Consider the following 16,723-nt stretch of genomic DNA (forward strand, 5'->3'; position numbering starts at 1 on the left):
AAATAACTCCTCCGGTATCTGTGTGAGTTGACAGAACTACTGTTAATCGACAACCTCGGTGCTGTGTCAGCATTTGGAGAAAGGAATTCAAACCTATGTCTGTCCAGGTGACTGAGAGGTACAGGTGGGAAACAAAATATTTCCTCTCCTGCAGCAATTCTGAGGCACTGTAAAACAAGCAAGGAGAAACTTGCCCAAACACATCACTCATGCCCTGGGACACAAAAGGCTCTTGCCCCAGCACTGGGAGCACACACACTCCCTTAGAAGCACAGGCTGAAGTTTCTCTGCTCCTCTTCCTTCTCAGAAGGAAGCCTCTGACTGGAATGACTTTATGGACACAAGGCCAGGCCAACAGTCTTGCCAGACGGCAGTAAAAAAGCACAGGATTAAGGGCTCTTGTGCTACTGCTGCTCAGTTTGCTGCTGGAGACATCTCACATTCTCTCCCCCCCTCTCTGTCTGTATCACCAGGTGAATCAGCAGCATCCAGCTGCTCTTGAACACAAAAAGCTGTCACAGAGATGTGCTCTGACACGGAGGGGTGGGAGGAAAGAGCCCTTAAGTGCTGAAACTGCTGGAATACTTACCCTCGGGGTCCAGGAGTTTGGTAAGACCAAGGTGCTGCTCTGCAAGGTTAAAAGCATTCTGCAGATTGTAGTGTGCATTTGATTTCTTTAGCTTGTCAAAATCAATCAGATCAGGCCTAGACAAGATGGAAAACTCTTTAGATTTTCCAAAGCACAGTACAGCCACCCTCAAATGAACTAAAATCTCCAACCCTTAGAAAACCCGGCTAAGGTTTCATGTGCCCTGTGCATATCCCAGCACTGTTAAAGGAATGAAGCAATGCCCAGCACATGGCACGGCAGGACTTGGCCATGGGAGAGAACAGGGGAGAGCTTAACAGTGGGGAAGGTGACCCTGGAGAAGAAAAGAACCAAGTTGTGGTCATGAGTCTCTCCTCGTGCTCATGGAAGCATGCAATCCATCCAGATAACTCCGCCTGAGCTTGCCATGGGCAGCATCCCCAGCCATGGCAGCCTGGCACCACATCTGGCCACCCTTGGGCAGGGATTTCCTTTCCTCCCCAGGCTGCTCTGGGCGTACTTCCCCACTCCTGCCCCCGAATTCCAGACCTGGGCATGGCTTACTCACTGAGGTACAAGAACCAAACCCAAATAATCACAGGTGTAATTCATTCTTTTGAAACCAAACACAGCCTGTTTTGACTTGTGGTGTGAGAAGCTGCTGCCCAGCTGAGCTCACTATGACCACAAGAACTATAAAGCTCAAAACAGGCCAGCTGCTGTACAACCCTCAGCAACTCAACTTCCTACTCTCTACAGATTTTTAAAATCAAGCTGCAAAGTAACTGCAAAACCAGGGCAGACATTGAGCCACATGTACCTGTGCTTATGGATCAGTGCATTGAATGCCATCCCATCCCTCCAGCTCGTTGTAAAGTTGTGGATGTTGACATTGGGGTACCTACGGAACAAAAATAAGGAGAGTGCAATTAATACAGCAGCCCCAGTGCAGCTTTGCACAATCTGGCACCAAAAGCCAGAGCAGGGAGACATTAAGTCATTTTTTCTTCAGAACAGGGTGAAAAAGAGTCAGCAAATTACTATATATATTCATGGACTATCAGATTGGTGTGTTTATCACCCAGCATTAACATCATAAATTCTGACTTTTCTGACTTCAACTAAACATCAACTCACTTGTCTTGAATTCCCTCTCTCTGAATTCACTTAAGAAGAGATACTTTTCCCATTTAAAATTATTTCAACAAAAACTCTAAATGCTGTAAGAACTTTAGAGATAATCACTTAATCCACACTCACCCAGCTGTTTTCATCTGGCACCACAAAAGCAAAGCATCTTTAGCAGATTTCTTCTCTTTGTTGTCCTCAGTTTCAACGCTGATATCTTGGATCTAAAAGTAACATAGAAGATTTCATTATTTCTCAGAGAAAACACATTGCTTTTTTGGAAAAGATGAAAGGAACGCTGGGAAACACCAAAATTAATGCTATTAAATGTTTATTACTGTGCTATTTGTTATGAATGATATATTTATTATACGGATGTATTATTCTTTCTGCAAAAGGACTTCCCGGCCGTTTTTGACTGAGGGCAAAGACCAATATGTTACTTGCTGGAAAACAAGAAATCTCAAGCCTTAGCTGTGATACTAAAATAATTCCTTTGGGCACCTCAGTCCATGTCAGTGCCAAGCCAGCCTGGTTATAGATAATCAGCATGGAGATGGGGAGCATCTCAGGGCAGCATTTCCTTCTGGATTTAGAGTAGAGACTGGAGCCTCACATTTATTAGTGATTTAGAAATAAAGCCATATGAATTTCCCCACAGGAAACTCCCATCACAGGTCAGCAGCCCCACGGAGACTGATTTATCCTGACAGGTTCCCAAGCACTTCTCCCTCCCAGCAGCTGGAAGCACCTGGGAGCACTCTGCTCCTAAAATGCACAGTGCAACATGTGTGACAAACAGGTGTGGAAAGCTCATCCATTTATCTGTGTGTGCACACAACTCTACCTGGAATCTCAGGATAATAGTCCAAATAAGGCCAAGTGTCAGCCTGTGATTCCCATCCACAATATCATGAGATCCCATGTTCTCTAGGTGTACTCGTTGCTCTTTCAGGAACTGGAGGGCTTTATCCACATTCTCCAGGCAATGGATGCGCATCCTTCCTTTAGTTGGTTTAGGCTAGAAGGTAAAAGGAAGAATAAAGACATTTATTACTGTAGACAGGAGGGGGAAATACCAGAGCTTGTGAACTCTTAAGTCCTGATTGGTGCATCACCACTCCAAGGCAGCTACACTGCGTTTGTTCCTCAAATTCCAAGGACAAAATCACCCCTTGGTTTTGTCTTCCAGCTCATTTTCACCAGGATAATGGAAGCAGGTGCCAAACCCATGGAGAAAAAACCAATATCCTGGGCCTGAGCTGGACACATGGCCCCAGTTTCATTTGCCTTTCAAAGGATTTTTCCTGCTTATTTCCCTCATGTTTCCTCTCTAGGATATTTACTGACAAGCTCAGATTTGAACTGTGAGCTAGTCAGTAAATCTCCTCCAGAAGGAAGGGACAGTGCTTTTCTTTGGTCAGTAAATTGGATAAAGAGTAAGAAAATAACAGAGATTGATTACAAATTTTTCTTCATAGGAAAAAAGTACTAATTAAAAAACAGCTACACCAACATAAGACAATTATATGAAAGCCTAGTGCAACTGCAAAACCACAATGAATGTGTTATCACAGCATGCAGAATTCTGCTGTAAAACTGCATAAAATTAAAGGAACTTTGTTGTGCAGATAAGCATTACAGTTGAATAGCCTGTTCAGTGTTCACTGGGATGTCACCAAAGGTACTCAGCCAAACGACTAATTGCCGTAATTTCCTTGTTTTCTGCAGTGAATGTAATTAACTGGCCATGGAAATAGCTTCAGCCTGCATTCAAGGGGAAGAGTTGTGGCCAGTGCCATGGAACAGTCCCTGGAAACACAGCCTGTACCACAGGGGATGGTGGAGAGGGAAGCTGCGCAGGAAGATGCCCTTTGGCACACACAGACTCTGAGGCCAATGGCTTCAGCCTCAGTCAGCCTGGGTCTGTTCTCCTCCCGAAACTGGGGAATGATGCTGGGTCAACCCACAGCTCCCAGCAAGGGGGTGAATTTCCAGGAGCCCCCCACTGCTCTGGGGTACAAAGATCTCTCCAAAGAGGCCCAAACGGACATCCTATCCATCCCAAATGCTGCCACTGCAAAGAGTCACAGCTGGAGCAGGAGGACGGAGGGTTGGCTGAGGCCCCCCAGAGATTCTTCACCCAGCAGGGACAATCTAGGATCCAGCCTTTAGCTGGCACCATCAGTCATCAGGAGTGTAGAAAGCTGGACCTAAGGCCTGAGTGAACCTTGCAAAACACAGGTAGGAGGCAGTTCCAGAGCAGGAGGCAAGGCAGAGGCCCAGCTGCACCCCCAGCTCTGGCCCACAGCTCTTCTCAGCCCATGGCCACACCTGGAGCCCTGAAGCAGCTTCTCAGGCCTGCTCACCTGCACAAGGATGTTCCCAAGGCTCAGGAATGACTGTGACTGTGGCCATTTCTCAGCAGCAGTGGCAGACCCCAACCTGTCCCCTCTGCCTTAACACACCCCTTCCCACTGACCAAAGCAGTACCTGCACTGCCTTTATTGCCTCAAAGTACTGAGCAGAAAAGGATTCAAAAAGCTCTCTTTGTGCTCTCAGAAGCTCCAGCACCATGGGTACAGCACCAAAACCATTCACCAGAGATGTTTTATGTAGAGGAAGAGGTGTCTGAGTCTGGTTTGTGCAAGGTTTGGTTATGCTTGCCACACTCCCCTGCACAGCCTTGGGATGAGGCATAGGAGACATACCTTGTACAGTTATTTGGCTAAGACAGATCCAGACACTGAATGAAGGGAAAAAGCAAGTACCAAACCCAGATTCCTCACATGCACATTACAGGAAAACTGGATGTACATCAAAACCCTTCCTCGTTTCCACATGAAAATGTGATAGAATTCACTACAGAGAATGTGTTTAAGTGGTTTGACCTTTGAGCATCCAGGAATTGTAAGGAATTTACTAACTTTTAATTTAGTTATAGAAGAAACTGAGCTAAAGGCTTAATCTTAGGCTAAAAACAATTCCCAGTTTTACTTCTGTTTGGGAGAAGCTGGTTAACAGTGTGTGCAAACCAAATCACAACTGTCCTTTCATGCTGGCTGGATTCTTTCCCACTGTGCTCAGTGAGAGCATTGAGCGCTATCAGTTTCCTTCCAAACACTGCCGTGCAGAGGATATTATGCTGTAAGGTCTGGACTAAACACTAGGATTAGGAATCAAACTGAGCAAGGTCAGTAAGATGTAGGTGTTGCTGTTATTGGATGCTCTCATTCAGAGTTTCTCCAACACACCTCCAAGGACTGTGGGTTTTCATCAACAAAAATCACAACAGGTTTTGGAAAATGCAGGGGTTTGTGCAATCAAAGTGAGAGGGCGAAGAGCAGCCCTGCTTTCCTGATTGGCATCCAAAATCCTGGATTCTGCTCCACAGGCTCCAGCTCCAGAATCTGAATCCCAGTTTCAAAAGAGAAGAAACAACTCTTGTTTATTCCACTGCATCAGTAAACACACCATGTTTGTGGGATACTCATCTATGCTAGTTTCTGCTTTCTTACCATTTGATGTTTCTTGTCTTGATTTTTAGCTTTCTGTGTAAGATCTGCCTTCAAATTTCCCTGGGGCACCATGGAGATGTTAGAACCTACCTAATATTGACTAAAATAAATTCCAAAAGAATGAAGAACATCAGCAAGTGGATGCTGCGTGGCAATGCTCCCGGAATATTTTTGGTGTGTGTTAAGATCCTCCTCGAATACTTCTGCTGTGTGTAATTGTCTCAAGGTTTAGTGCATTGCGTTTACTCTTGTTTGCAGAGGAAGGTGTGGTGGAATGCACTGTTCAAACAGAGCCTGCTGTCCTCCAGCCTCAGATAAGGAAGCTACAAAAAGAATGTGTGGCGGTGCAGGCAGCCGCCAATGCCAGAAACGATGATGCAAGTGCAGCTCTACGGAGGCTCCTGCCCTCTCCCCACCCCGCAGCTGGTTCAGCCCTGTTTGCATTTTCCAAAATCTAGAAAAAAAATGTAAATTAATGGCATAGCCACAGTCATGGGACTGCTCTGAGCTTCCTATTTGCAGCTGAAAGTCAAATCTTGGCAGGCAGACAGGCAGACTTAAGCAGAGGTGACACAGTTGGTGTCTCAGCCCTCAAATAATGGGGCATTTTGCTCTCAACTATCCCTGTGTGAAGAATACCTGCCACCTGCAGTAAGCGCATCAAACACGTTGCTGAGGTGAGCGGTCTGGCAGAGACAGAGAGGGGCTCTGAGAAAACTGCAGCTGATGAACACCAGGATTTGTTACCCCATCCACACAGGCACTTCTGTGCACGTTGCAGCTCCCTCACCCTCCCAGATGCACTCAGACAGCTCCTCTCCTGCCTCGCCACACGCACACACTACCACACTACACTGGGCCATATGCTCCACTCATTAACCAGAGTCTTAAGTCAAGGAGCTCCACTAATAGGAGAGCTTGATGACAAGTGATTACCCAGACCCTGCAGCCCTGGGTCTTAGCTAAAGACTAGTATTTCTTTGAAAAGATTGCTCTAAATTAGGCAGTTAAGAGTATCGACATCATTTAAAGAACTGAAGGAGAAGCTGATACCCAGCCATTTCCTGGCACCCAGTTTTCCTCTTGTGCAGCAGCATTTTCCACTACAAGGACTTTCTTACTCACCACCCTTTGTGCTGGTACCAAGGGGGTGCCTCAGCACACCCAAAGAAAGAATTTGACCCATTTATTTAAATTGATTTTAGATATTTGTAGCCAAATAAAGCCCAAGCCTTATCTATCCAAGTAAAATCAAGTACACTCAGGGACATTCCTCAGCAGTGGAGTGTAATGAACACCACACCTCCCAGGATGGCGTGGCCCTCTCCAGTTGTTGTCCTGCACAACCCTGGCAAGCTCTGGGAAGTGAGCAGGGATGTGCCAGGCCTGCACACCTGCAGGGTTTGCTAGCAGAGAAATGGGCTACTGCCCACAAGGCCCAGGAACATCCCCCAGCATATCTAACTCGCCACCACCGAGGGATCTAAGGAGCCCAGGAACATTTTGTACTCCGTGCCTGTCAGATTTGGGAGCAGGGAACAAGCTGCTGGAAGCACTCAGCATGTTACTAGCAAGGAACCTTTGAAGAAGACTTCCTTTGATTCCCACTGAAGCCAGTAGGAAAGCATTTTAATGGTGTCTGGATCCAGCTGAAGCAATAGACCTCTTTCTCTTTTTTCCCTTTAATATATAAAAAGACATTTTCAGTGCTGAACCCTCAGCGCTCAGATTTCCTATACTGCAGTCGAGCCAAGGATTCACAAAACTGCACCCAAACCCAACCCAGCCCCCACAAATGGATATTGCTAAGTGCTTACAAGTCTCTCTCCTGAAAGTACTTCCAGGAGTTTGATGAGCATCCTCCCATCTCGAAGGTCAGTGTACAGGTCTGTAATTCGGCAGGACACACGAGCCAAGTGGGAATTCACCCACTTTGTGAAGGTCTTCTTCTGAACTGCCTCACGTTCATCTGTGGGGAAAACAACGTAACGTTACTCAAAATAAATCACAGCCCATGCTTCTATGTGAAAATGGGATGCTCAAAAGTTTAAGATTAAATCAAAGGTATGGCTTGTCTTTTTGGGAGAATCATTGATGAAATTAGGACTTTTCATTGAAAACCCACCATTCTTCACCTGCTGAGTTCACCTGTTCTGGAACACACACACAAATCAGCAACAGATCCCCCAAAATAACACGTCATTTTGGATTAAGACAATTATGATAGAGAGCAGAGACCAAAGCTTCCCACTGACTTTTCTCCCTTCTCATGACAATATTTATTTGCAGACTCAACATTTATAACTGTATTTACACAATGTCAACACGGATTTTTCCATAACTGCATGCCTGAGGTAGACAAGCATTTATATCAAGCCATAGAAAAATAGATTCTTTCCACCTTCCCTTCCCAGAGTCTTTCACAACTGTTTATAGAGGAAAACACTGGCTCTAAGAGCACTCTTACTGCACAGGCTCACTGCAGTCCATATTAATTCACAAACTCTTACCCAGCTATCTGCCAAACCCAGAGTTCACAGACAGAAAACATTATACATCTCTGTGGTTACATTATTTTGCCAAGAGCTTTGGATGAAGCCCTTCCTTGTTAGCCAAAAGTCATTTCACTGAGCTGGGAAATACTACAGACCAAATTTGTCAAAACACAGGTGCTCCGACTCGGACTCTGAAAGCCACAGTTAGACAGATGAATGGAAGTGCTCTGCTTTCCCAGGCAGACAAGCTTCCAAACCTCCCAGCAGTCTCTATAAAGTTGTTGGCATATGCAGGAACAGGACATGAAGACAGATTAATTCAAAACTACAGCATCCCCAGCTCTGAAAGCTCCAAGAACGTTGTTTGAAAAACAGAGAACATTCCAGATCTGACTGCCCAGGGATTTGGTAGATGCTGTCCTCCCAAATGAAGGATGTGCTCCCTTCCTGGCAGGGCAGCATGGTGGGGGCATGGTCCCAGCACACTCATAACCAGTCACTGCCTCCAGGACCTTGGAGACAGCAGCAAAAATCTGATCGTGGTGATGTGGGATGACAAACATACTGAGAATGAGAACAGAAATCTGGGGACCAAGTAAAATAAGAAAAGACAGTGAGAAGATAAATCAGATAACGGAAATGGGAGGGAGAGCAGACCACAACTGTGCCAACCCACCCTAAGATTTCAGTTCCTCCCACTTATTTCTGAACTTGTCCTTCCTACCCATGTGGTTGGACATGACCAAATCTACTGCCCTGAAACTGCCTCATTTTTTGACAGTTCTTACCTACCTGTAAGGAGTGAAATTACAAATGTCTTGGAAAAATGTCAAAGCTGGGGTTAGTAACAAAACAATGTGCTTTGGGTGAACTGACAGTTTGTATTTTTGTGTTTGCCCTCACTCCGTATGGAGCAGAGGATCCCTGCGATGGAGAAACAGGAAATCAGCAGGAACTGCAGCTAGTATCTACTAGCTTTAAATATATTTTTATTAACTATTTATAGCAAGTGCCTGAGAATGCTGTATCTGCATATCTGTTTGTCTAGTAATCCATGCCTTTACTTGAAGTATTTTTTTGAAATGAGTCACAGAAGAAAACCTTGCAATAGTTGGTGCTTTTTAAAGAAAATTCCAACAGAAATTATGTTCTCCTTTCACCAGCTTGAGCAAGCCCCAAAACAGCTCAGTAAGTTTGTTTATTTAATCACTCTAGTCTCTACACAGAAGCACAACGTTCAGTGATCCCTGTGCTGACATTCATCCCAAAGAGAAATGCCAATGCACAGGACCTTGAAAATAGAGTTGGATATTATGCAAAATATTATGTAAAACAAAAAGAATAATCAAATACCTTCTTAAAGCCAACCATTAAAAAATATTTGGTCAAAAATTATGCTTATCAATAATCCTCCCAATCTGGGGTCACAGTGAATGTAAAGAGTGGAAAAAGAATGTCCATGTGGGTTTAATAAAAGGAGATGAAGAGTCAGGGTGTAATTTTGAACAGATGAAAGACATGGTGTGGGAAATGCAGTGACACATCAAGTCATGTTGTGAAACCTTTGGAGCCATGGTATTAACTGACACCAGCTTGGGATCTTCTGGTGTTGAAAGCAAGTCAAAGAAGACAACAGAGCAAGCAGCCCTTCCAGGACAGGGAAGACAGGTCCCTCCTGGGGAGAGCGTCCATGTGGCTCTGAGGCTGCTTTTCCAAAAAGCTTTCCCACCCCAACACTTTCAGTGGCCCCAAAGGTGGACAAAGTGCATTTTCCAGGCAATGGGGACTTGGGGGAAAAAGTCTCAGAAAGTTGGACTGACTTCTTGTCTTGAGTGTTGCCTCAGCATCCTTAAGCACAGTGAATTATCAGCGAGGGAGAGGATGGGAGTCCCACCTGGCTGGAGGCCCTCTGTGCTGGGGGAGCTGAAGGTGGTGCCGTTAGGAGAGTTTTCTTTAGAGTTCAAAGCCAGCCGCTGCCTCTCCCCTCCTGCTTTCCCGTTTCCTCAGCCTTGCTCTCGGCGGCCTCAATTTCCTGTTTACAGCAAGAGGCTGCAGGGCCCGGTTGGTTTCTCCGGCTCCCCACCTCCGCCCCCACCTCAGCTCACGCTTGCCTGGGCTCCTCTCACCTGATCCCCACCCATCCTCTGTGGGGCCTCCTCCCTGCTGGCCCCACCGCTTAGAAATAGTGTGAAAGTCTCTACTGGGACCACAGCTGTGCTGGTGGCTGTGCTGACTCTTGGTGCTGAACCTACAGTCAGCTTTTCACATGAGCTCCAGCAACTTCAGTGCTGGAGCTATTCACGGCTTTTCACTTTCTTTCCATCTCTCCTCTGATTTACAGCAAGCAAGGCCCAAAGCAGGGAGATCCCTGATTGTCTGGGTGCAGCCCCATGGGCAAACCCTGTGGGACCACACAAGGCCCAGGCTCCACACATCACTGCCAACTTTTGAGGACAACCAGCAACTTATGTCAGAAAAATGCCATTAGAGAGACACGGCAGCTCTTTCAGGCTCCTAATGGGGCAGTTACCCAGGAAGGCCAGGCTTTATCCCACACCTGGCACAGGCAGAGCACAGCTCTAATTCCCCACTGACCCTCTCAGCCAGAGAAGCCCCTGAAGGGAGAAGGCACAGCCCTTCTTACCCCACATCACTTCACCCCTCTTGCACTTCCACAACGTGGGAAAGAAAACCAAGCCCATTTGGAAAGTGGTGTGATTGGGGCTGGTCATGTTAAAACCTCTCCTGATTATTTCTACATGGTGTTTCACAATGACAGCAGGTTTTTGCAATGCTTTTATCAACCCTTTCCACACTGATAAACTACTTTTCTGCTCTGGGGTTTCAGGTTAAAACACACACAGGATTAAAACCAAGGAACTTCGGTTGTATGTTTCATATAAAGAAAGATTACAGAAATGTGGTGCTCAGAGTCCTGACAATTTGGTTAAGCAAACAATGTAACTGTGACTCTCTCAATGTGCCAAAACCTCCACAGTATGGGCCAGGTGCATCCATGAGTGGTGACTCCAGGGATTTAACATGAGTTGTGGGCCCTGAGCGCTATTTACAAACCTCATGTGATGGTTTTGACAAATGTCCTTCATATTTTCAAAAACACAGCTATGGATTTTGAAGATTAATTAAAACAAGAGGATATGGGTGGAGCTCCAAGTGTCCTACAGCTTGTGAAAACACTTGTTTCCCAAGGGTAAAGAGAAATGAGCAACATGCAAAACATGCATAGCAGGAAAACGGAAGCCACTTTCAGAGCAGTATCGATAATAGAGAATCCAACTTATCTTGAAGCAACACTGGGAAGGAAATTTCCTTTATGCGGAAGGCCCCATGACAATGCTACCACCAGACAGGGGCTTGCAAACTCCAGCACTGTGATTGTGATGCATCAAGGACTGACTTTGTTTAGGAGTTTAGTAAATAAACTAGAGCTGATACACTGAAAGCATAAACTGAGCTGGACAGGATCACAAACAGGCATCTAACCCCTTCCTTGCTTGAAGGGAGAACATTCTTCCTCCACTAATTTGTTGAGAAAACATCTGACAAAAACGCAGTCCACTTTGTGAATGCCCAGAACTCAGCTACCGAGTCCCCAGTGCGGGACAGTGGGAGGGGGCTCACATACACCACCCCCCTTGTCACACTCCCGGCTCTGCTGGGTGAACTCAATAGGCTGTGCCAGAATAATGGTGAATTTGTTTTAATAACTGCTCTGGGAAAGCCAGGGCTACAGGAGCTGGCTGAGACCAACATGGGCCCCGTGACCCTGTGTACTCCCACATGCCAGCGGGCATTACGGGCCCCAGGGCCTTTGTGCGTGGCAGCGCTGACCGCAGCCGTGGCAAAGGCGACCTGTGCGGCCACCTGCTTGCTAAAAACAGCTTCCAGACTCCCCAATGGCTTCCATACCGGTCAAACCACATTTCCAACAAACTGACCTTGAATCCCTTTCAAATGGAGTGGCAAATCTGTCTGGGCCAGCCCTGCACAGGTAAAATGACTTCGGGTGGGTGACAGCTCTCACCAGCCCTTGGACAGGGCAAAAGCCTCCACTCAGCAAAGGGGGTGCTCTCAAAGGAGCCCAAACAGTGAAACTGGAGCACAAAAAGGAGAGCTGAAAGGAGCAACCTGGGACTGCTGCTGGGCTCTCAGCCCCTCAGGACAGCCCAGCCATCAGTGGCACCAACAGCCTCCCTGCCAAGCCCAGCCCAAGAGCAGCTGCTCCTGGCACTGGCACTGTCCATGGATCCTTGCAATACCTCAAGAAAGACAAATTACAGATGACTTTTAATCTCTAACTCCAAAAGCTCCATCTCCAAATTGTCAGAACTCTCAAGTTCCCTTATTATAGTTCCATGCTGGAATTTCTCCAGCTTAAAACGACTACTTTTCTCACTACAGCATCCAGTGTGTGACGTACATGAAGCACTGCTACGTCCACTGACTCAGAGATCAGTTGGGCACTGCTCTAAGCACACCACAGCTGATAACCACCACCCACAGCTTCCCAGATTTTCCTAGATCATAGCTTCATTTAACAGAGCACAGGAAAACAGAGCTTCCTTTCACAGGACAACATTCCCATTGCTGTTGGTGTTCAAGGTGCAGGATGTCACCCTCTGCTTTCTCACAGATACAAGGATGTGGAGTGAAATAGCCAGTAATATTCATAGCTTCACAAATTCCAGCTGTGTTTACAGGTTTTCCAGTTGAGAAAGACACATGAGGGAAGGGCAGATCAGCTACTGGGACCAGAATGTGGTGATCAAATAAGATTTTATCAGTAAACAACATGAACAGATGTGCTGTGATAACCTTCACTGTCTGTTGGAGTAAGCAAAGAGCGATGGAGAACATGAAATAACTCTTACATGGGTCCAGCCTCTGGTATTCCAGGCAGGCCTGAATGGAACAACCTAGCCCTGAGGCACACAGAGCCCTCAGCGGGTCTGACACAGCTCCTTTGGTCACCACTGCAGCAGCACCTTGACAAACAGCGCTGGCGGCTCCTGCTCCTTAGATTCCCTGCCCAGTTCGAGGGCTGGGTTCTCAGAGAAGGCTGCAGACTGCCAGCAGCCCTGGGCGGCGCCTCAGGCTGGGGAAGGAGGCTGAGCCTGGGTTTGTGTGCTCCTCACAGCCCAGCAAGGACCCCATCCTGGGTGAGAGCACCCATGGGACTGCAGCCCGTGGGGTGCGTAGCTATGCAAAGCACTGAACAAACACAGCACTAAATATAGCCCGGAGGGTAAAATGCACCTCAGTGTATCCACTGAGGATCAGCTGAGGAGAGAAACATCTGAGTAAACACTCCTGAAATGATGGCCTTTCCACGTGGTCCTACACATGCTGCATTAGTCCTTGGGCATCAGGAAACCCAGAGAACAATGCATAAACATGCACAGCCAGGCACAGAGAGTCTAAATGGAAATATATTGGAATTGATCTGTAGGGAAGAAAATGAAGAAGGGAGGAAAGATCACATTTAGCTATCAATAGAGAAAAGGAAATTTTCTCTTAACATTCAAGTTTCTCTTAATATTCAGGCGTCTTACAGCAATAAACTGAGCAGCGGATGCTGTTTTTCTCCAGCTGCACATGACAGGTTAGGACTGAAAATTTGGATTGATAAAAATGGAAGAAACAGAGCTTAATGTAGAAAACACAAGTCCGTAGTACACACATGCAGGGACAAGATAAAACTAGAACAAAACCTAGCAGGAAGTCACATTTACACATGACATACAGAGAACATGATACACATGGGTCCAGTGCTTAGAAAAATGCATCTCCTTCACTTTAATCTTGCAGACAGTTTACCATGGAGGAATGGGAGTGGAGCAGCTCCTCATGAAAATAGGATGCATTTGTTAATGGTTATTTTATGGCACAAAGTAGTCTGCGGAGTGACTTCCAATCCGAGCTGGTGAGATCACACCAAGGCTTTTACGTGCTCCAGCATGACTTAAACAAGAACTTAAATGCAAATGTTAAAGATGACAAAGCACGAGGTGATTTTTTTCGTGCTGTGTTTAGTTGGTGATTTCATTAGGAGCAAAATCTTTGCTGCTCTCCTGTCTCTGCTACATGGAGACAATTGTGGAGAAATCAGGGGTGTGTTCAGCAATCCTTTTGCTTTTACTAGGAAGCACCAGCCTAGCTGTTAAATCCTATTAAATATCTACCCTTCCCTAATAAATGTTACAGCATGTGACTACTTTCACTGCTGAAAATGCTCTGGACAAAAGGAAAAAGGGAAAACTATATAATGCAGCATGTGGAACAAAAAACTCTGCTGCTTTCTCTCTTTGATGGCACTAAACCTCCCTCACACAATGACACGATGCACAGAACAATGTCCGGGAGCCAGCCAAGCATTACGGGGTGTGGAAGGGCAGGTCCCTTCATTGTCTTTATTTTTACATGGAGTTTATGGCATTTTGGTGTCAGCAACACAAAAATAAAACCTACACAAGCCAGAGGCAGATCCACGTACAAAAATGACTATGTTCATCTGCAAAAAGTTACTATAAAGCCTCCCATAGCAAACAAGTGTAAAAATCATCTGGGTTCAACAGATTTAACCGGTGGAAGAACTCAGCTTTTGATTTATAGTTTTTGTCAACTCAAAAGATGAAGATGACATATTTAAGCAAATTCAGAGGAGCAGGTGCCCAGCTCTCCCTGCATTGGTGATGGCTGTGTAAACTGCTGGTTTAACTTCAGGGGACTGGGACACAAACCTGTGTAACCATCTCTGACAACATGCCCAGCTCCCTCTGTGGAGAACACACATCACAGGGCCCACTACAGCAACAGCAACCAGTCAGCTGCTCTTCTGGTTCTCCAGGAACCCCAACGACTGCTTGCTCTTCTGTATGAAATGCAAAGCAGTTACAGAAACACCACCTTTCTAGTGGGCGATTCAAATGGTTTAACTCTTCTGGGGGCTGTTCCCAGAAATACCTACACACCTTCAGCTTCAACCACCATCACCTACCCTGGGTTGCACACGACCACTGAACAAAATGATCACCACAGCCTGGACCCCAAACTGTATCACAGAATCACAGACTGATTTGGGCTGGACAGGACCTTAAATATAATCCAGTTCCACCCCTCAGCAGTGGGCCAGGACACCTTCCACAAGGCCAGGTTGCTCAGAGCTCCAAAAAGCCCAGCCTCGAACATTTCCAGGGATAGGGCAGCCACAGCTCTCTGGGCAACCTGTGCCAGCACCTCATCACGTTCGTAGGGAAAAATTTCCTCACAATATCCCATCTAACCCTTCCCTCTGTCAGTGTGAAGGCACCCCCCCTTATCCTGTTACTCCAGACTCTTGTAAATAGGCTCTCTCCATCTTTCTTGTACCTTCTTCAGGCACTGTCAGGCCACAGTCAGGTCACCCTGAAGCTTCTTTTCCTCAGGCTGAACAATCCCAATTCTCTCAGCCTTTCGTAAAAGAGAGGTGCTCCACCTCTCTAACCATCTTGGTAGCCTCCTCTGGGCCTCTCATCCTCCCTTCTTAAGATATTACAAAACTATATCTACAGCAAAATAGCAGAAGTACAGATGAATAAAGGAGTAACTTTTCAGCCTCATGACATGCAGTGCTCAAATGGACCTCCTTTGAAAAGCAGCATGGAAAATGTCTCAGTGTTGCTGGCATTTTACACAAAAGGACACAACCCCTTTATGACTGATTTGATGTCTGTGCTTGTTGCCACTTTTCCCTTTTGTGTAAAAAACAAATCACTTCATCAAAAGGAGCATGGAAAAACATCTGCCCGTCCCAGGACACTGACTGCAAAATTCCCACAGAAGAACAATCAAAACCTGAGCTAACTGCACTGTTTCAAGTACACACAATCTTGAGGGGGTCTTGGCAGTCTCCTTTAAAACACATTATATGCATAATGCAGGGAAGCGCCCGGGGATTTTTGAGGGGGACAAAACCAGCTTTCTGTACTTGTCCAAACCACTCTTTGATTGGCAGTGTTGAATGAGGATGAGAGCAAGGCTTGGCACAGGCAGGGAACATGCCAGGTACTTCCCTACATCAGATCCATCTTATTTCAGCAAACCCAGCAGAATGAGAGTTTTTACAGTGGATTCCCACTTGTCTGTGGGAAGCAAAACAAGGGTTGGAAGAAGGAGCTGGAGGGTTTTATTATTTCTGTCATTCTCTTTTCCTTTGAGCATTCCTCTCTCTTCTCATCACTGCAGGAAATGCAGCAGCTCTCACACAAGACTACTGGCACTGCTATTCTCACAACGCAATTACTACTGGTCCTGTGTGCCCAGCCTCGTTAGCCAGGGATTTGGAAATACAGAATTGTAACTGTCATTAACCAGAGATGAGCATCAGGACTCAGCACTCCCCATGAGGACAAAGCGCATGATGAATCCCATATTTCCAGAGCAAACCCTGGCACTGTGGGCAGCCACTTCCAGTGGCACATGCCACCCCGGAGGGAGGAGATCTGCCAGGATGCAAGGCTGGGGGGAGCCAAGCAAGGGCAATCCCAGTTGGTATCCAGAAGAAAGCTGTCACTGTGAGGATGCTGGGACACTACCTCCACCACAGGCTGTGGGAACTCCATCCTTAGGGAGATTCAGAACCCAGGAGGACAAATCCCTAAGCAACCTGATTACCATGGAAGTTGTCCCTGCTTTGAGCAGGTGTGAGGGACCAAATAAACTCCTCTTCCAACCTGAAGTATTCTGTGATTCGATGAATTCCAGAAAGTTTAAACAAGAATAGGCCAGAAGACTGCACTGTCAGTATTCCTGTGGAATCCCACTGAGGGATTTCAGAGGGCTGGGGGATCTTTTCCTTCATCTGAGGCACAAGTTGAGACATTATATGGAGAGCAAAGCCAAAGGTGGAGTATGTTTTGACCATGATTCTGTAAAAGCTCAATGCAATCAGAATGAAGAACAGACTAAAGAAAGCCAAACCTTTATTGTTTTCA

The 16,723-nt window shown here is 46.2% G+C and overlaps 1 protein-coding gene across 5 annotated transcripts in view; it reads right to left on the reverse strand.

Moving 5' to 3' along the window:
* SPTBN1 (spectrin beta, non-erythrocytic 1) overlaps window positions 1-16,723 on the reverse strand; it is a 116,059-nt gene that overhangs the window by 39,983 nt on the left and 59,353 nt on the right. For all 5 annotated transcript variants that reach the window (XM_040057498.2, XM_058419635.1, XM_040057496.2 and 2 more), the window contains exons 3-7: window positions 7,053-7,204; window positions 2,565-2,738; window positions 1,850-1,941; window positions 1,410-1,490; window positions 590-705 (exon numbers count right to left, since the gene is read on the reverse strand). In XM_040057498.2, coding sequence (XP_039913432.1) covers window positions 590-705; window positions 1,410-1,490; window positions 1,850-1,941; window positions 2,565-2,738; window positions 7,053-7,204 — 615 coding nt within the window. The remainder of the gene's footprint in view (window positions 1-589; window positions 706-1,409; window positions 1,491-1,849; window positions 1,942-2,564; window positions 2,739-7,052; window positions 7,205-16,723) is intronic.

The sequence above is a fragment of the Hirundo rustica genome, chromosome 3 (genome assembly GCF_015227805.2).
Source record: "Hirundo rustica isolate bHirRus1 chromosome 3, bHirRus1.pri.v3, whole genome shotgun sequence".
NCBI lineage: Eukaryota > Metazoa > Chordata > Aves > Passeriformes > Hirundinidae > Hirundo > Hirundo rustica.